Consider the following 21,290-nt stretch of genomic DNA (forward strand, 5'->3'; position numbering starts at 1 on the left):
ACAATAGGTGCTCCCCCTAGAGCACAAGGACCACTATAGAAGAAGAGGAGATGGAAACTAAGCAATGTCGCTCTTCGAGTGATAAGGAGAATCCAACGTGGATACGAGCTTCTCATCCCAAAATGTTCTTTTCATAAAGTTGTTCGAGAAGTCATGCAAGAAAGGGATGGGAAGATTTTAGGCACGAGTGCGGGATGGCCCACCAGCAGGAAGGTGGACTGTTGCAGCCATGGAGGCCCTACAAACCGCTGTAGAGGGGTTTCTCATCGACTTGTTCGATGATACACAGCTTGCATCCATCCATGCAAAGCATGTTACAATCACAGACAAAGATATGAACTTTATCATTCAACTTTGATACGGCAAGGGGACCCCGCCATAGTTTACTAGATTAATGATGCAAGGTTTGTAATGGGTGTTACAGTGCCATAACATCTTGGAAGCCCAAAAAATTTTGTACTTTGTCACATTGGAATATTTATTTATATATACATAATATCTCATGCGATGTGTACTAAATTCAAATAATTAAGTTGTTTTGTTTTGTTTCGTTTCTTGAAACGCATGACTCTTAATTTTTGTTTAACGTACGAACGCATCAAAAGTAGTAATACGAATGCATCAAAAGTAGTATTACGCATTGAATTATGTTAATATATACGGATGCGTCATTCACCTACCACACATTATCGTCACACTTAGACAATCGCAAGTGCAGTACTACACGTTGGATTATATTAACATATGTGAATGCGCCATTCACGTACCACACATTATCGTCACACTTATACGAACCACACATTTATTTAATAAATATTTATTTGTAGGAACAAAGTAAAGTATATTATATTCATCAAGAAAAATACATGTGATGGTTGTTAGTGATGGTAGATACAAAAAGTTAATAGCCAACAAGAACTCTCAATTGTTCCTTGGCTTTTTCTCCGGTGGAGAGGAGGGGCCAGCTTCCAATGAAAATATAAGTTCCTTCTTTGCTTCAAAAATGATGCGCTCTCCCTTCATCTCTTTCTCCAGGAAAAGCGGATCCGACACTTTAGCGAGGTTGCCTAATGTTGTAAGCACACACATAGCTCTACCCCGCATTTGATCAAACAAATAAAAAACCTTTGACCACTTGATTAGCATCACCTTCTCTAAGCTAGATGTCACAGGTATCGCTCGAAAAGGTCCAAACTTGGTCAAAGCTCGAATTTTCATAATTATTTCTTGCCCTCCTGGTGAGCACTTCTTATGAAAAACCACCAAATCTGTTACAAGGTTACCGATATACTCCTTAAGAGCTGAATCATTGCATCGGTCTGCATGTCGAGCTCCTCCTTGCCTTGATGCAAATTCATCTATATACAGTATGTCCTGAATGACAAAGTCAAATGAAACAATATATTTAGTAACTAACTTAGAGTTATCAAAAAGTGATGAAACTTGATGGTAGGGTGCGTCGGGTCCCCCGGAGTCCACCGGTGAAATCTTGGCAAAAAATGATGCCTGCAGCTACCCTGTCCAAAGTCTTGCGTCTGGGGCATCTGGGGATAACTCTAGGTTAGTTTGGCGTCTGGGGCCCCAGATGCCAGAGTTCGGACAGGGCAGCTTCAGGCATCATTTTTTGCCAAGATTTCACTAGTGCACTCCAAGGGACCCAACGCACCCTACCATCAAGTCTCATTGCATAAAAATATATGGTAGTTCTCCAGATCATCTTGTATCTTCATTTCCTCGTGTGTCAGGGAGGCACCTCTTTGGGCAGAGGGATCTACAAACTCCTTGGTAGAAAGCTAGAGCCTTGGTCCGAACAAATCATGCTGTAGTGCTTTAAATTCAGCATCGGGCACAATGTAATCTTCTTCAACCGAGGTTATATGCTCCTATAGTGCTATGATCTCACTCATAGTATTTAAGCTTGTGCCATCATATCTTCTAATATCTGTCATTGTTGGATGCACATCCGTGTAATCATAATCAATCAAGTCTTCCATTGAATCCCTGACTAGGATAGAAAACAACTCTTCTTCCTTCATTTCCAAGTATTGCAGTACATCTGATAGAAGTAAGTATTGTGCACCATCTACTTCAATGGGTGTCAAGGAGGCAAGGTTGGGTTTGTCGACTTGTGGTTGTTCTAAAGAAGATGGCACCATGAGAGCCAACCCTTGCTCTGTCACCACTCAATGTTCCTCTTCAACATTTATGAGCTCTTCCATCGGTTCTTCTCCTGTATATGTGATAGAAACAACCTGTGGAGTTTTATCTTCATTGCTCTCCTCCTCTAGGGGTGTATCCAATGCAAGGAGGTAAATTGCCAATGGGCAATCACACTCCACGAGATCCAAAGATGATGTACCTGGTGCACTTCCCATGGGAACAGTGCATACTCTATGTGAAGGATCCACATGGGCCAGACACCTACTCACCACTTTTTGGTGATTCTTCCCTACCTGAAATACCATGAGCTGTTCCAGAGGTACCTAAGTCATGTCGGATCCCTCGATGGAGTATGTGCATGTAGCAATGGTGCTCACAAAGTCTTCCAAAACCTGAAGGGGGGGATCTAGCGATGTGAGAGCACGCTTTCAAGGTTGAAGTTCTTAGAGAAAACCTAGAATATCTCGTCACCCTGGTTGGCAAAGATAGTCTCGTGGATCCACTCATCAAAGTGTGCACGAGCATCCATTGTAGCAGGTAGGAGGGATGTGGTGGATATAAAGAGATGAAGAGAGAAAGTATGAAATGAAATAATGAAACAAGAACTAAACTAGTTCTACCTTAAAAAACCTTAAGTTTTAAACCATTAAGGATTGTTCGCATACGATATTTAGTTATGGCTTTACTTACATCTTTGTAAAGTTTACATGCATATGTAAATGTGTTGATGTGGAAAGTGTATAACAAGTGTATGATTTTTTATAAATACCATAATTTTTAAATATTACAAGTTTGTAAGCGACAATATTCGATTGGCCAAAAAAATCCAAAAATTTACAAGTGTTGGATATTACAACTTGTGGTGTTGGGATTTTTAGGGAGACTCTACAATTTCTAAAATATGTGGAGCCACACACTTTCCGCTGGTAATAGTATCCTCAGCTCAGCTTTGAATTTTCCTACCATCTAGTTTAAAATAGAAGCTAACATGTGGGTTCTGCATTAACATTATAATTTCCTGGCAGATTATACTCAAGGGCCAATCATCCTTCATTTGCAACACTTGGGGCTCGCGGCTCTCACAAATGACAGTAACATCCATAGCTGCACTTTCACTCATGTCTTGATCAAGGCACAACCATTTACCCTTGAGCATCCTCCATCTACGATACTTGAACAATAGGCATAAAGTTTGTCTTGCGAGCGACGAAGTACTTGTAATTGGAAAGGAAAGTTAGCTGTTCTTATTCTCAATGAGTTGCAAATACTTACTGTTTGCAATGTTTCGTTGAAAGGGCACAGTGGGTGCAATATATATATTTTTTGCATGAACACATGTTGTACAAACACCTCTGTTACATGGTGAGAATCAACTTTCCTTTGTCTGAGAGCTAAAATTTTACCCTTCCAGTGCTTTGATACATCTGCAATTGCAGATACTTTCACCCTGAAAGCTCCCTTCATACTTGGACGCATATGTACCCAAGACGAGCAATGATATGTATTAGTGATCCAATTCCCTTCTTCATCTTTTCTGTTATGTACTTCTATTGAGAGAATGCTTGTTATTCTCTCAAGCATTATAACCTACGCATTAGATGTAAAGAAGTATGTATTAACCCCTAAATAATAATCATTTTAAGTCTATCCAGTAATCACCAATATGCCATACAATTCAACATGGCATTAAGAGATGTTTACACTTTTGTAAACAGACATAAACATCGATATTGAAACACATGTGGATATATATATCAACATAAAGTATAGATTAATTTCAAGATATCACTTTAATCATACCATTTATATGAAATATAATGAAAATAATAGCACAAGAATACTCAAAGAATTTCGCCAAAATAAATTTTATTATAATGAAGAGGAGTCTGATTTGACTCAATACATTGTATGAAATGTGAGTATTATAGAGTAGTTGTTACAAGGATAGCAGCCACATGGCATGCAAATCTTAATAGGCACATTGGATTGACACCTGAGATATTCTAAGACTCAACACGTTGTGTGTTATATGGATGATATGATACAAGAGTTTCATGGATCATTGCCAATTGGCATGGAGATCCAAATGGACACATAGGACCAATAAATCAAAGGATTTTTGAACCATCGACTTCTAGCAGATTCATATCATCCAACACAAAGGAATCACTCACTACATCAAAATAGTTGATGGAGAATTATATGTTTCACCTAAACCTTGTACAATACCTGCATGTACAAAAAAACACTTGCATGAATTCCTTTTAACAAAAATACTTGCATGGATCCCTTTTAGCCAAAAATATCTCGATAACCACATGAATAGAAGCAATACAAAATAGGGCCAATTTACCTATAAGCTGATTTGCTGAAGATAAGATTGAATCATTGCTAATCAAAATCCATTGCAAATGATGGACATAAGAAAACATCAATCCTATCAAATATAAAAGTCACTAATTAAATGAATAAATTTTGGCACTACAAAATATGGTAGATTTACCTATAAATTGAGCTACAGAATCTCTGCTCTACCTTGTGTTAAGTGATGCAACAACAATTGATCCTTAAATTAGAACTAGCATCAAACCCTATTATAAAGATAGTAGAAAAGGGATAATGCGGAGAGGAAGAAAGAGAGAGTTTGTGTGAGTACATGGGAGAGAGAAAGAAATGAGCACCTATGCAACCTTGCCCAAATTGATCTCTGCAAAATACAATTTTGTAAGAGTTAGTATTTACATGAAGGTATACTAAAAAAACTGTAGAAAAGAGAAACCATACATAGAGAAAGAGAGAGAGAGAGAGAAATAAGCACTTATACAATATCACCCAAAATGATCTCTGCAACAAAACAACAAGGGCTAGAACTAACATTGTGTTGTATTGAAAAGATATCAGCAAAAAAAAAAAGAACAAACAGAGAGAGAGATTAACACCTTTGTCTCTTGCTCCAAATAAACTCTATAAGAAAACAACAATTAGAATCAATATCAAATTCTATTGAAAACAGAACATAAAAGAGAAACAACACATAGAGAGAGGGAGGGAAGAAAGGAGAGAGAGACGAGCACCTCTGTCTCCTACCCCAAACAACCTCTGCAATAAAACAATAACAACAGTAAGAAACAACATTAAACCCTATTGAAAAAATAGCAAACAAGAGAAAATGCAAAGAGAGATGGGCACCTGTGTTTTGCCCAAAATCTGGAGGTGCGTGGAGAAGAAAGTGCAGAGGTAAGCAAAACGCTCAAAACCCTAATTACTCTCAAGAGGGAGCTTCAATGGAGACGAAAATTCACCAGTATAGAGAAGAGAGGGAAATTGGTCTGTTGCTCAACTTTTGGGTCAAACTGATTTCGTGAGAGGAAAAAAAACCGAAATTGAAAATTCTCCAAAAAAAAGAGAGAAAATGCGATGTGAGGGAAACTCAAATTTTGTGTACTATTCATTCTCCCTTTTGTTAATCCCCTACTACCCCTTTTTTTAATAAAAAACCCAAGATTTGGAGAGAGAAAATTCACCCTCCATGGATGCCAACATCTAGCCTTCCTATTAGACAATCCAAAAGGCCCACATCTTAAACTATATTATTTTTAAGGACGCATTTGTGAGTTCATTTTTTTCCTAATGTTTTGTAATCCGGCTTTAGATTTATGCTTGGAGTAGAATTACATTATACTAGACCTTTGTCATCAAATATGTTGTCCTAAATCGATTTTGATCTTTGTTCCATCTCGCATAGCGTCCATGTGATGAGTGACTTTTCCCAACTCTTGCACATATTCCGTGCGATGGTGGTCATTACCACTCCTACCATTATTACCTCTAACTATCAAAGCATGAAAGGTGCAGAAAGGATCGACATTCTTTCGATTAACCTCTTCATTTAAGAGTATACCCTCTACACCTTGTAAGTCTAACCCATTAGTAGATATCTTTACACACATAGTAGTATGAAATGTATCCCATGATTAAGGCAATATAACCAAGAGAAACAAAGGGAGGAGATCGTCATTGAATTCAATCCCCTGTGAAAATAAATGTCTAAGAATTAAATAAAACTCATTTAAATGGGATGACATGGAACTCCTCTCCTTTATATGAAGGTCCATGAGTTGCTTTAGCCAATAGATCTGAGAAGTGAGACTTTGCTTGTCATAGATGTTGTAATTTTTTTCCATAATTCCCATGTGGACTGCCACATCAAACACATACTTAGAGAGGAACAATATGATGGTGGACTTACATAGTTCATCTAATTCGGCCCAATTATTTACATTAATATATTTGGGCTTGACTTGCTCATGTTTCAAAGGCTTAAACTACATTTTCTACACTAAAACTTGTCAAATTTGGACCTTTCAATAGATATAATTTGTACTATCTAACTTGTCAATATTAAAGATAGCACCACATTAAATCACCAACCATATTAAGACTAAGTAAATGCACAAAAGGGCAAGATAAGTTGTCATAATAACCTAAAATCATCCCAAAACCATTGCTAGATCAAGCTAAAATTAAGGGAAATTACTGAACCGAGAAGCCGTCCACAAAGTGTGAACAAATGACTATCAAATGGAGGTGACTGCTTGCATAAAAAAATTATAGTAAACTACAATTACAACATGCTAAGAATGAAGTATAGTAAGAAATCAATGCCAAAGAGGGGCAATCATTGATATAAGACAAACTACAACTGCCATGGAATAGCTCAAACTAGTAGTGAGTAAATATGCAACTTGTATCAAGAACTATCAAAGAATCAATGTGTCAAACTGAGATACATCCCATAAGCATAAGCATCATGCATAGAGTGGGTCTCATGGGTAATAAAAGAGACCAACTAGAGACACAATGGATTAAACAATGTAACAGAATTTCAATATATAACCAACAAAGATGCATATATAACTAACAACATCGTGACAAAGATCAAAAGTAATATCAAATTAGTCCACTAAGCATTAACTGTGTATATAAAGTATGGTAAGAGCATGTACGTGTCATTAAGTTCCACAATCTCATTGTAAGACTATCAAGCTCAACTGAATAACCAAATGATCAATGTAATATCTAAGTGTCAAGTAGCAGCTCCCACTAGAATAAAAATCAAATGCCATATGAGTAAATAAAGCTCAAAACATCATGTGAAAGGCATCCATACATCCAAGATCCAAGCAACATATAGCCGAAGGCATTCGACCCACGTAACTTGCAAAACTTTTACTAAAGTATCAAATAACCATACATAACAATGAATGACAAGAAATGTAAAGATTCAAAGCTCCAATCTCAGCTCAAAAGCAATCAAAAAGCATGACAAAGCATGTAGTAACATGAACCATAAGCATCAATATATCAACCCAAGGAGTCAGTAAGAACCCAATAAGCAATAAGCATGTATTTCGTTAACCAAATGAGCTTTAGCTCTACTTATTGCAAGAATGAAAAACTGATGCCAGGAGGCATATTCCACGGTGGATTCCGTGAGGTTTTACGGTGGATTCCGTAAACTTAGATGACCGGGGCTCATACGCAAAGAGGATTCTTTGTGCGAGAAGTTGATGGGGACGCCTGTCCTTTTCGGGCGTTTCATTAATTTAGTGTGTACATGGGTGATTCCATAGCGGGTGATTCCGCAAAATGCATATTAAATTAATAAACGTTTATGAGTTTAGAGTGCGCACTCGTAATAAATTAAGGTTAGGATTTATTTCTAACCAGTTGATTTATTTATGTAGCTGAAGACTGCTAGGTATTCACTTTTGTCGGTTTAATTGTGTTATTTTACTAACGATTGTGAATGCTTCAGTTGATGTGTAGAGATAGCAGCAGTGGCGGAGGAAAGCATTGGAGTCTAGCGGGTTTTCGACTCTTGGACTAGATTTTGATAGGCGTCACGCCTATATTTTGTTATGTCTATTGAGACATCGATTATTTATTATTATTTTGTATGCGCTTATGTGCCTGGATATGTTATTTCTATTTGGACATTGAGATTGGGCGTGCCAGACTCTATGGGCACCGTCCATTAGCTTTATTTTCCTATTTTTGGTAGAAAGCAAACTCAAAAGCTAAAAGCTTGTCATATTTTTGTAATTGGGCTATTTTTGAGCATGAAGATTGGAAATATACATTAAATACATGCTTTGTGAAGCGCTCACACAAGGCATGGGGGAGATTGAACCCAATTTGTCTCTTGTCTCATGTCGTGCTTGCTTTTACATGGGTTTTTGTGCTAAAAAGTAGAGTACTTTGTTCTTGGGGACCTTCCGGGATTCACCACGTGAGCTATCTGCGTCCGATCTGCGCACCAGTGGTATCAGAGCGGAGCAGAGATCAAGGGCTTCCAATCGCTACCAATCTCGGGCGAAGACGGAGCTCCAGGAACAAACGGCCTCTACAGTCAATCTCGTCGCGAACCGTCGATACAGGCAGACTTCTGGCAATCAAGAACCCCTGTTTCCACTGTCAGATCGCGAAGGACCAGGCTCTGTTGGCGGAGGACCACTCATACATTCTCTTCATCAAGTCGTGGAGTTACAGAGATAAGCTCTCTTCATAATCAAGTTTATTATCATAAGAAAGCTTAATTTTAAGCTTAGCAAGGCATAATCTTCAAAATCGTTGCAAGACGGCATCATCCCAAAAATTACGGCGGAAAAAAAACGGACCCCCCCCCTCACGATCAAAAACGACGGCCTGTTTTATCCTTCTTAAGCTTATTAAGCTTAAGCTTAATTTATTAAGCTTAAGTCATCAAGCTACTCTCAAGTCAGACAAGGCAAACAAGTCTGTAAACTCCGGGTCTCGCACTCCAGAAGTCAAGTTCAGTAAGTCACTTGGAATCAAGTCCTGCAAGTTCTGCAAGTCGGCCTAAGTTCAGCAAGTCAACAACTCTGCAAGTCTGCTAAGTCTGCAACTCTGCAAGTCAGACTAAATCAGAACTGACTAGTGCTTAAAACTCATAGAAGACTTGTTCGTATGCAAAAACTCTGAACTGGAAAGTTGTTCGCAGCAAGCTGTTCTACCTATCTACAAGTTCGTTGAAGTACTTTCAGCAAACGGAGACAGAAATATTGCAGAATTTCTGAAAATTGAAGAAGAAAATACCCAAAAATACATAGCCTTGTAACCCCAAATTTGAGCTACGCTCATCCCGCTAACTGATTTTGAGTGAGAAAGGTTTGTTGAGTTTTACAGGATGACTACCCCACATATGGATGATCCTATGGCTGAAGACGACCTACCCGAGCCTACCATGGAACAAAAGCTGGATCTTATCATGCTGCAATTGGACGAAGAGCGAAGAGCTAGGCAAGCCTTGCAAGCGCAATTGACAAAGCTACAAGGAGCGTCCACTGATAAAGAAGAACCTCAAGCTGAAGATTTGATTCGCCGTACCATCGACGCCACTCTTGAAGCACAAACCATTCGCAAGGAATCCAAGATAAGTAAACGAAGTTTCAAGTTTCGCACTTTCAATGGCATAAGAGAAGGAAAGACTGTTTTATCATTCATTAGCCAGTTTGATGACTATTTCCATGAGGAAACTTATCCTGAGAAAGATAAAATCAAGTGTGTTACTAATCATCTGATAGACAGAGCATCACTTTGGTGGACTGTCGTCCGCAAGAGTATAGAATGTCCTGCTACATGGGAAGATTTCAAGAAGAAGTTCATGCAAAATTTCCTTCCACCGCAATTTCATGAGAAGGCTATCAAGCAATGGGATTTACTTCAACAGCGCGATCGTGAGCCTATCCCACAGTATACAGAGCGTTTTTGGAATGCACTCCTACAGCTACGCATGCTTGAAGACGTACCAGAGACGACACATAAGCGGAAGTATATGTCTGGACTTCTTGGACATTACTACGCTGAGGTGAACATGTTCAAGCCTGCTACCCTTGAAGATGCCATCTCCTTAGCTCACGACACTGAAGATAAGTTACGTGGAACAGATCGACGACCACAGCCATTCCAAGCAAACGGTAATTATGGATCTAAACAATTCAATTCCAATTTCAGAAGGTTTAATCCAGGTCGTTTCTCATCACCATCTTTCCGCAAGAATTGGCCTAAACCACCTGCATTACCATCCACTGTCAATCCAAATCCTAAGCCTATTCCACAAGCAAATCCAAATATACCCAGACTCCCAGCCATTGCAAATAATGTGACCAAAGCCAAGCCCATCGTATGCTACAAGTGCCACCAGCCAGGGCATCTCGCAGCAAACTGTCATTCAAAGAAGCCATCAGCACATATCAACTACCTTGGAGCTATGGACGAAGAAGAGCATGACGATATGCCAGATTTCACTGAAGAAGAAGATGATCCTACTACTACTTCCGACACTTTACCAGGTATGCCTACTTTACATTCATTGTTGACTATGAAATGTATGGTGCATGGAAAAGAAAGAATTATATTGCATGATGACGGTAGTACGCATGACTTTATTTCAGCAAAATTGGTAAAGGAATTGAAATTGCATACTGTACCTACGCACTATCGCATAAAAGCTGCATTTTTAGGCACTAGGTACAATGGCACACAAGAAGTTCAAGATTTAGAAATTCAAATTGGTCCATATATTGAAAGAATAAATTTCTTAGTTGTCCCATTACAGTCTAGCGACATTATTCTAGGAATGCCATGGAGACATCAACATAACCCCAATATAGATTATTCCACACACACAATGAATATAAATTTTCAAGGAAAATCTATTACATTATTTGGTATGCATGCATCTCATATGTTTCCACTGCTTTCGCATACTCAAGCAAAACGTGCACTGCGCAAGAATACTAAATCATATCTCATTTGGGTGAATGAATTGCATGCAAAGGAAAATCATATGCACCCTAGGCATAAGGAATTTCTCGCATATTTTAAGGACTGTTTTGCAGAAGACCTACCACCAGGTTTACCTCCATCACGACCAGAAGACCATAAGATTGACCTAATACCTGGCACACAACCACCTTGCAAAGCCCCATATAGGCACAATCAAATAGAGCAAAAAGAAATCCAGAGTCAAGTAGAAGAATTACTAAATAGAGGCTTAATTCGACCTAGCAGTTCTCCATTCGGTGCACCTGTGCTCTTAGTCAAGAAAAAGAATAATACTTATCGGATGTGTATTGACTACCGAGCATTAAATAAGATCACTGTAAAGAATAGGTATCCTATACCTAGAGTTGATGACCTTATGGACAAACTGCAAGGATATTCTATATTTAGTAAAATTGACCTTAAATCTGGATATCATCAGGTGAGGCTTGATAGATCCGACATATTTAAGACTGCATTCAGAACACAGTTTGGCCATTACGAATTTTTAGTTATGCCATTTGGATTAACTAATGCACCTGCTACTTTCAGTAGAATGATGAACCGTATCTTTCTGAAATATCAATATTGTGTGATTGTTTTCTTTGATGATATTTTAGTGTTCAGTCAAAGTGAAAAAGAGCATTATGAGCATTTATCATTAGTTTTTCAATTACTGAAAGAAAATCAATTGTTTGCAAATCCTGACAAGAGTGAATTCTTTAAGACAGAAATAGAATATCTAGGTCATATTGTATCAAAAGAAGGAATTAAAGTTGATCCTAAGAAAATTGATGCAATATTGCATTGGCCTATTCTTAAAAATGTACATGAATTACGCTCATTCCTTGGTCTTGCTAGTTTCTATAGGAAGTTTGTACGTAATTTCTCATTACTTGCTTTACCATTGACCAAACTTCTTAAGAAAGGCATTGTTTATCAATGGACTGAAAACTAGCAGAAATCCTTTGACTTACTCAAACGTGCATTGACCAATGCCCCTGTTCTACAATTGCCTGACTTTAACAGACCATTCTTTCTAGTTGTGACCGATGCTAGCGGATCAGGAATAGGAGCCGTGCTAATGCAAGACAACCATCCAATAGCATATTCTAGTTCTAAGCTGAAACCCTCTGAGCTTAAATATTCCACTTATGACAAGGAACTCTTAGCAGTTGTCCAAGCATTAAAACAATGGAAGCATTATTTAATGGGTTCAGAATTTATGATAAAGACTGACCAGCAAAGCATTAGACATCTACTTAGCCAACCCCAAATTTCTGACCGTCATATCAAATGGGCTTCATTCATTCAAAGTTTCCATCCTATCATTCAATACCAACCTGGAAAAGAAAATGTAGTTGCTGATGCATTGAGTAGAAGACCTGCAATTCATAATATTTCTATCATATCTTTTGATTCTTTGATTGCTATGAAAGACACATATCACCAGGATATTACTTTTCATTCTGATTGGCAAAAATTAGTTCAAAATAATTTCATTCCTGTTGATTCATTGTCATATAATGATGGATTCATGTTCTTTGAAAAGAGACTGTGTGTTACTATTCCATTCCGATCTTTTGTTTTGAATGAAATTCATTGTCCCCCATATCAAGGTCATAGAGGTATCATTTCTACATTACGCATGTTAACTGAAGATTTTTATTGGCCGCATATGGATGCAGATGTATCTAATTTTGTTTCTGAATGTTTGATTTGTCAAAGAATAAAAAGACATCATGGTAAACAGTATGGGTTATTAATGCCTTTATCTATTCCATCTAAACCTTGGGAACATATATCTATGGATTTCATTACTGGTTTACCAAATACTAAATCTAACCATGACATGATTTGGACAATTGTAGATAGATTTAGTAAGCAAGCATATTTCATTGCATGTAAGAAAACTTTAACAGCATCACAAGCAGCACAGTTATTTTTGAAAACTGTTTTTACTAACCATGGATTGCCGAAAGTGATTATTTCAGATAGAGATTCTAGATTTTGTAATAATTTTTGGATTACACTGTTTGCAAATCTAGGCACAAAGATTGATTTCTCATCTGCATTTCATCCAGAAACAAATGGACAAACAGAAGCCACAAATAGCACTATTCTAGATCTTTTACGTGCATACACTATCTCTAAACCTCAGACATGGGATACTCATTTGCATTTGTTACAGTTTGCTTACAATAATACACCGCACACATCTACAAAGAAAGCACCTTTTGAAGTTATTTATGGATATAGATTATCTACCCCTGTTGCATCTTTGTCTAATAGAATACAAAGTGCCGATGATATTGCTATTATGCATAATACTATTTTTGATGAAGTAAAGGATATGATTGCTAAAGCCCAACAATCATATACCAAACAAGCCAACAAGAAAAGACAAGCCATGAATTTCAAACTTGATGATTATGTTTGGCTTAGAATAGAAAAGCGTAGACTACAAAGTGTAGATAGACATCCAGTTGTCAAATTAGCTCCTAGATTCTACGGACCATTTAGAATCATTCACAAGATTAATGACAATGCATTCAAGTTAGAACTACCATCACATTGGAAAATTCATAATACATTTCATATTAGTTTATTGAGACCATTTAGAGGACAATTACCTATCCACCCTGTCTATGAAAACCCACCTTTACTAGAAGAAGAGACTGAAATACTTGAACCAGAAGCCATTATAGACACTGACTACATGACCACTAGAACTGGCCGAAGGTATTCTAGATATCTAGTAAAATTTAAGAACCATCCTGTAGAGGAAGCACAATGGATGCACGCTAGAGACTTAAATGCTTTCCCCACTCTGTTAGCTCCACATTGAGCTAATAGCAATTGAGGTCAATTGCTATCCCACCCCGGGGGTATGATGCCAGGAGGCATATTTCACGGTGGATTCCGTGAGGTTTTACGGTGGATTCCGTAAACTTAGATGACCGGGGCTCATACGCAAAGAGGATTCTTTGTGCGAGAAGTTGATGGGGACGCCTGTCCTTTTCGGGCGTTTCATTAATTTAGTGTGTACATGGGTGATTCCATAGCGGGTGATTCCGCAAAATGCATATTAAATTAATAAACGTTTATGAGTTTAGAGTGCGCACTTGTAATAAATTAAGGTTAGGATTTATTTCTAACCAGTTGATTTATTTATGTAGCTGAAGACTGCTAGGTATTCACTTTTGTCGGTTTAATTGTGTTATTTTACTAACGATTGTGAATGCTTCAGTTGATGTGTAGAGATAGCAGCAGTGGCGGAGGAAAGCATTGGAGTCTAGCGGGTTTTCGACTCTTGGACTAGATTTTGATAGGCGTCACGCCTATATTTTGTTATGTCTATTGAGACATCGATTATTTATTATTATTTTGTATGCGCTTATGCGCCTGGATATGTTATTTCTATTTGGACATTGAGATTGGGCGTGCCAGACTCTATGGGCACCGTCCATTAGCTTTATTTTCCTATTTTTGGTAGAAAGCAAACTCAAAAGCTAAAAGCTTGTCATATTTTTGTAATTGGGCTATTTTTGAGCATGAAGATTGGAAATATACATTAAATACATGCTTTGTGAAGCGCTCACACAAGGCATGGGGGAGATTGAACCCAATTTGTCTCTTGTCTCATGTCGTGCTTGCTTTTACATGGGTTTTTGTGCTAAAAAGTAGAGTACTTTGTTCTTGGGGACCTTCCGGGATTCACCACGTGAGCTATCTGCGTCCGATCTGCGCACCAAAAACCTTTATAAAACTAAGAAAAAGAGTGCTCAAATTATATAGTGTCGTGCTATTAATGTCAATTTAATTTAGCTCAACTTAGTTAATAGTTTATACTGGAGCTTAGTATAACATATAATAGTAATTTTAGATAAATATTGATTTCCATTGAGATTAATACTTTAGTTTCTCATGATTATGAGTTAACTACAACAAAGGTGCCTGAGATCTTCGTATGTACAATCTTTGCTAAGATCAAAATATTCTTATGAAACTACGGTTTTCATTGTAACCTATGCTTTGAGAGGATACGAGGGAATCTGACATTTTTTCATAATTATAAAATCACCACGAGGCTTGTGCCAGCTTCTTGATATGTTGCTTGTATAGCATGTTCACATGCTAGTTTGTGTTATTGTTATATTTTACGAAGTTATAAGTTAGTTTTCTAACCAAGTCTGACTAGCTTCAAAACCTAGTAAGTTGTGCGACCTTCATTTCACAGATATCTTAAAAGACACATTCATTTTGCCTATATATGATTAAAAACACATTCAATTCAACAAGAGTAGTATGATCCATTGAAAAACTTATGGGAAGTTCAAAAGCCACACATTCATTTTGCCCATAAGCTTCAACCAAACCTAATCGTGCGAGTCTCGCGAGTTAATATGGCTTAAAGTAGTTTCACCCAAACCTGGATGGATGTGTCTCACTAGTTAATACGTCTACCTTTACTTTGGAAGTCTAATCAAGGGCCGGTAGGCACGTCCGGTACAGCCGGTGCCTGGGATATCAAGAAAAACAATAAATCGTGGTAGCAAATTTTGGCATTATCATCGAGTTAACGAAGAGCTAAAGAGGAATTATAAAATGAAAACTCGTGACTCATGACGATACCTCCGGAGGCGGAGGGTGTTCCTCGTAGGGCTGCACGATGACGAATCCGGGGCCGGCCTTGCCGTCGAATTTCATCTGGAAGCTGTCGCCGGAACTGCGTCCCAGGAACGTCTTGAAGCTCACATCGACATGGAAATCGGGGGAGAGGCTCGCCGACCAGGCTACGGTGGCCTCGGGGTCGGTGAAGACGGGCGGTAGGTCCGGGCCGACGACTAGCGTGAGGGGCTCGCCATGCGTGAGGATGGCCACCACGCCATGGCCCTCCAAGCGCACATTGAACAGGCCCGCGGACACGATGCCCGACAGCTTCCGCATCATGGTGATCTTGTGCTTGATGCTGGGCTCGAAAGCCAGCAGGTCATCGCCGTTGACGGAGATGGCGTCGCCGGTCAAGCGCAGCAGCAGCACGCGCTTGCCCTCGTCCGCCAGAAACAGATCCGACCGGGACCCGGGCTTGCAGCTCGCCTTCACCAGAGTCGCCCCCTCGGCGGTGAAGGTCTTCTTCATGGCGTGCGCGAAGCCGTGCTCCAGTATCCCTTCTCTCTCGAACTTCACCTCCCCCTTGTAACCCACCATGCTTCCCATCTTGATCCACACGAGGGACAGAGGGGCTCCGTCGCTCCCCGGCCAGCCGAGATTCACCTGCAGGAAGCGCTCGCTATCTACCTCGAACGCTGCCGGGTTTGCGGCGTGCGGCCGCTCGCCGGTCTGTGCATTAAGGAACTGCTGCAACGTTTGTCCGCCCATTTTGACAACGCGATCAATGCCCTCCTAGCAGCTGGTCTTGTATGCACCGAGTACCTGCGATGTTCAAGGGAGGGCCTCTATGTGGATTCAGAGCGTCCAACCATCGACGATTCAGCTGGACTCTCTCTCTCTCAGACGTTCTCGCTATCCGTCTCTGAAACTTTAGCTGTATGGATTCGCAAAAGTGCGGCACAATCATGAATCGCATTCCAAAAGGGCTAAAGCAAAAGAAAAGAAGAACTTTATCCTTTCTCTAGACTCTTCCACATGGGGAGTGTGTTCACTGATAACCTTTTTCTTGTCAATGGAAAAAAAGAAAGAGGTTGAGATGTGACCACTTTTAGGGTAAAGGGGCCAATAGATTGTCAGAAAATTTGATTGCCTAAATCTTGTGGAAGCTAACATCGATTGAGGTACGGATGATCTACATGGATGCGCCTGTGCAGCTACATCTCAACAAAAAAATTTGGAAGGTTATTGAGTCCCATGTGGATTGTGTACATGTCTCTCCGAATATGTGCATGTTGATAACGCTCAACGTTTCCATTTTATTTGGCAATTGGAACATATTCAAGCATTTAAAGATAAAGTAACTTTTAGTTTTGAGCCTCAATATCATTATTTATATGTTGAACAATAATATGAGTTTTCCAATTTATTATCTTCATCTCTTTTTTATTTTTGTAGTCGTCTCTATCCCATTTACATGTCCTAAGTGGAATGAAATATAAGTATTTTACACCTTGTGCTAGGTATGAATATGCATTAGTTTGTACGTGATCACATCAACTCACAAAAGTCCACTAGCTAAGAGGTGAGTGGGAAGTACTAGGACTATATGAAGACCCATCAACATTGGTTGCATCATGGTTATTCCATGATCCATTATTATTTTTCGTGGTGCTACTAGTCTTTCTTGGATAGCTATCATCCTTCCATCATATTGCGACATCTTCTAAATCATCTGAGTACCAGTAGAATCATATGTACTAGTAGTAGCAAGCACATGATCTCCTTTATCATAAATAGTTTTTCACTAATATCATTTATTGCTCCTCCATTAGGACTGCTACTTCATCATGACTATCCTAACATTTTGCATCTTTGCTACAAACTAAATGTGCTACCTTTGATGTGAATACCATGGCCTGCACTCGTGTAGGAGTGGAACATAATGTTAACTACAACCTACAACAAAGTGTAAGATTGGATCAAAAGTGCACTTTAGTTTCCTATGGATAAATTTGGCAACATGAGAAAACTACTAATGAACCAACAAGAATCGCACTATTATTTTTGTAAAGTGACATGTTGCCAAATTATTTTGTTGTAAAAAGTTGAGAGCCAAGCTCTCTCCCATGCATTGTTGTAAGGTAGCACCACAAGGCACCACACAATCGTAGAATCAATGTAGAAGAATTGAAAAGCTATAGAACGCATAGGAAATACACTTGTAGAGCCAAAAAGTTTCAAGCAAAGGACTAGACAAGTAGCAAGGATTGAACCCATGTCATAAAACTAAGTGCTTGACATGTCATGAAAACTATACTACCGCCCAGAAGGAAGTGTGACACTCATTTGGCCCTCTAAAGTTTTCTTTTCAAGGGCTGGCCCTCGCCCTCGTACCTTGGGGAAAACTTTTTTATGATCAATGGAAAAAAGAAAGAGGTTGAAACATGACTAGTTTTAGGGGAATAATTTATGGCATTAGTTGATTTTATTGCTAAATTATTCAAAAAAATTAGTTTTCTATAAGAACAAACTTGAATTTCAATTAGTTTTTGGGAGACCCATTTGAAAAAAAACCTAAGGAATGATCTACTATGAATACTGGCTTGGGATATCGATGTGTATGCATGACAATGTTTTTCACAATTTAACTCTTGATTTAAGTGCTACTTTCTCAACATTGCAAAACATATCTTAGAATCCCTCCATGTACATATATGATGAAGGGAGTTAACCAATACAATCTACAAGCCATGCACAGACACATTAATGATGAACCCCACCATTATTTTAAAGAGGAGAGAGAGAACACAGATAGAAAGAAAGTGAGGCAATAGAGATGTCAATTTGATTCCTACTTGTATGACTAACTTATGAAAGTTCATGACATATTGATAAGCATCCCAAGTGCATGGTGTACTCTTCTCAACTCCACTCCAATCTAGTGAAAACTTAAAGAGACATGGCAATGTCCATGTGGTGACTACAGCCTCCATGACAACCCATGTAAGTTGATATCACTTGCACTTGGAAAGACTCTTAATTAAATCGACATATGCAAGAAATTAATCTTAACTTGCTCTTAACACTATGCATTATTTTCAAAGAGTTGCTTCCATAAGGATGAAACCAAATACAATTTGGATTCTAGGTTTAGAACCCATTTTGAAATTAGTTTATAATTTGTTCCAATATGATGGGAGTGGTGCATGTTCTTCAAAATTAAAAGGTTTCATGTTGACACTCTCTTTCTTCCATTAACGGACGAGTTGAATTTAAAATAGAAGGATATTTATATATGATGCTCACGAAAATAGTATTTATCACCCAAAAAAAAAAATTCAAGGAAAGTCGCAATTGTTAAACACTACATGCTTCACACCTAGAGTGCACAAAGTTCAAGATTACAAAAATAAACTACACTTCATATGGCCATAGTGTTATTGCTTGGGCATACTCCACATCTAGGTATCATGTATTATTATGATCCATAGACTAAACGACACTATAGATCCAAATTTTCTTATGGAGAACTTCTACACATGTGTATTCCAAGGTAGATTTATCGCATACTATAACAAAATCAAAGCAAAGATGTAGGCCCTTGGTGTGCATTTATGGGTATGTCTAACTATTTGTGAAAACCTTCATAGCAAAAAAGCATGCAAGTGATAATAACTAGGTATTTTGTCAGCTCCTCTAGTATGTTGTTATGGAATGGCTTGCTAAAGGGCCTATTGATCATATGCAATATCGTCTTTATAGTGGAAACTTAAAACTCATTAGTGAGACCAACATTAGAGAGCATACTACACAGATTCTTTCTTGAATGGTCATGTTCATCTTCTCACTAGCATAATACCTTCCTCTTACCATAACTGCATTGCAGCTCTTTAAACCTACATCATTTCTTTCTATTCACCTTCTCAGTGAGCAAACTACTCTCAATATTGGCACTTGTAAGACAACCTATGAGTGCAAAGTAATGGTTATTTTAGAAATGCTCTAGCTCTTAGGCAAAGTGACTAATAATAACACGGCCTTCACTGAATGATGAGAGAATCTTTTGAGATTGTAATTGGAAGAAAATAGTATTGAACTCTGTAAGAGAGGGGGATTTATTGGCATCAGAGCCTAGGTTCTTGGTCCCAGTTAGTCCCTCATTTTACCCAATTACAACTTTCTAGTCACATGGAATTTTGAATCACATGTACACAGGTACAGGGAGTAGTAGGGGAGTTCCCAAGGATTTTTGGACCACAATGACTGTAGGCAGGAGCATTAATGGCGGCTTGGACCAAGTTTGGAGGAAGGAAGACCGACTTTGGCAGCTCATGGGTCATTTTTGGCCCATTTTGAAGGTAAACTCTTAGTAACCGTGGCCATAGGAGTTAGAAGAAAGTCTAGTTGGGGTTACTTTTCAGGGAGGGTCTTCTCTCTCCTCATTTCTCAAGCTTCTTGCAAGCTTCCATGGAGGAAATTAGGCCCAAATCTTGCTCCCTTCTCTTCCATGGAGTGTCAGCCCTCTTCCTTGCTTTCCTGGAGTTCAAGAGCAACTAAACAAGCAGTGTTGAAGCTGTGGTGACCATCTCCAACCCTCTAGGAGCAGCCCCGTAAAATCCGATGCAAAAAGCGGGCTGCTTCCTGGCCAGATTGACAGCACCCTAGTCCTCCTCTCCTTCCTGTCTCTCACTCGCTACTTATTGTAGGTCCCTTGGGCAAGAATGAAGCCTCCATTTTCAACTTCTTGGACTTCTCTTCCACCTCAAGAAACCCTGATCATGTGCAGTCCATGGTAGCCATGAAAGCTTGGCATCAAGCTCAAGAATCTCGAAGATTTTGGTCTTTTCTTGGTCCCGAGAGTTCTCTCTTCAAGCCTAGCTCAAGATTTGGCCATCTTTAACCCTCCAAGAGCAGCCCTCTTCCTTGCTTTCCTGGAGCTCAAGAGCAACTAAACAAGCAGTGTTGAAGCTGTGGTGACCATCTCCAACCCTCCAGGAGCAGCCCCGTAAAATCCGACGCAAAAAGCGGGCTGCTTCCTGGCCAGATTCACAGCACCCTATCCTCCTCTCCTTCCTGGCTCTCACTCGCTACTTATTGCAGGTCCCTTGGGCAAGAATGAAGCCTCCATTCTCAACTTCTTGGACTTCTCTTCCACCTCAAGAAACCCTGATCATGTGCAGTCCATGGCAGCCATGAAAGCTTGGCATCAAGCTCAAGAATCTCAAAGATTTTGGTCTTTTCTTGGTCCCGAGAGTTCTCTCTTCAAGCCTAGCTCAAGATTTGGCCATCAAGAAGCACGCGAAGAAGATTAGAATCAAGATTTGAAGACACGCACTTATGGACAACCATGGCTATGGAAGTAGAGCTTCAATTTTAGCAAGAGCTCTTCATGGGAAGGTCCTGAGCCATCCTATCTCTAAGCTACAGCCACATTGGAGCTCATTCTCAAGATTTGAAGGCTTCTTGGAAGCAGGAAGGCATTATGGAGTGCTCATTTGGAAGGAATCCTTCTCTTGATTGGTCTATGCAAGCAATGCTCTTCCCCCAGGAAGAATCCTTCTCCCCCAGGCTTGAATTTATCTCTTCTTGATGGAGCACAACCATTTTGGAGCTATGGAGCATGCGGGATCAAATTGGAGCTCTCATGAAGGAGTGAAGTGGCATTAGTG

At 39.1% G+C, this 21,290-nt stretch overlaps 1 protein-coding gene across 4 annotated transcripts; it reads right to left on the bottom strand.

The window, feature by feature from the left end:
• Positions 1 to 4,017: 4,017 nt before the first annotated feature.
• On the bottom strand, positions 4,018 to 16,625 carry LOC148026293 (uncharacterized). Of its 4 annotated transcripts, XR_015692821.1 has the most exons (5): positions 15,643 to 16,625; positions 15,475 to 15,529; positions 4,817 to 4,867; positions 4,514 to 4,597; positions 4,018 to 4,389 (listed from the first exon to the last, which is right to left on the bottom strand). XR_015692821.1 is itself a non-coding variant. In XM_087690702.1 (3 exons), exons 1-2 carry the CDS (start codon positions 16,387 to 16,389, stop codon positions 15,494 to 15,496), a joined length of 783 nt encoding a protein of 260 aa, XP_087546828.1. In that variant the 5' UTR covers positions 16,390 to 16,625; the 3' UTR covers positions 4,018 to 4,389; positions 15,475 to 15,493. The 4 variants fall into 4 exon arrangements, 3 of the variants coding, with proteins under 3 accessions (XP_087546828.1, XP_087546827.1, XP_087546826.1); XM_087690702.1 differs by lacking the exons at positions 4,514 to 4,597; positions 4,817 to 4,867; XM_087690701.1 differs by lacking the exons at positions 4,018 to 4,389; positions 4,514 to 4,597; positions 4,817 to 4,867 and adding an exon at positions 14,518 to 14,751.
• Positions 16,626 to 21,290: the final 4,665 nt, after the last annotated feature.

Source organism: Lygodium microphyllum, chromosome 13 (genome assembly GCF_053477565.2).
Source record: "Lygodium microphyllum isolate KBCC chromosome 13, Lygodium_microphyllum_v1.1.10, whole genome shotgun sequence".
NCBI classification, from domain to species: Eukaryota; Viridiplantae; Streptophyta; class Polypodiopsida; order Schizaeales; family Lygodiaceae; genus Lygodium; species Lygodium microphyllum.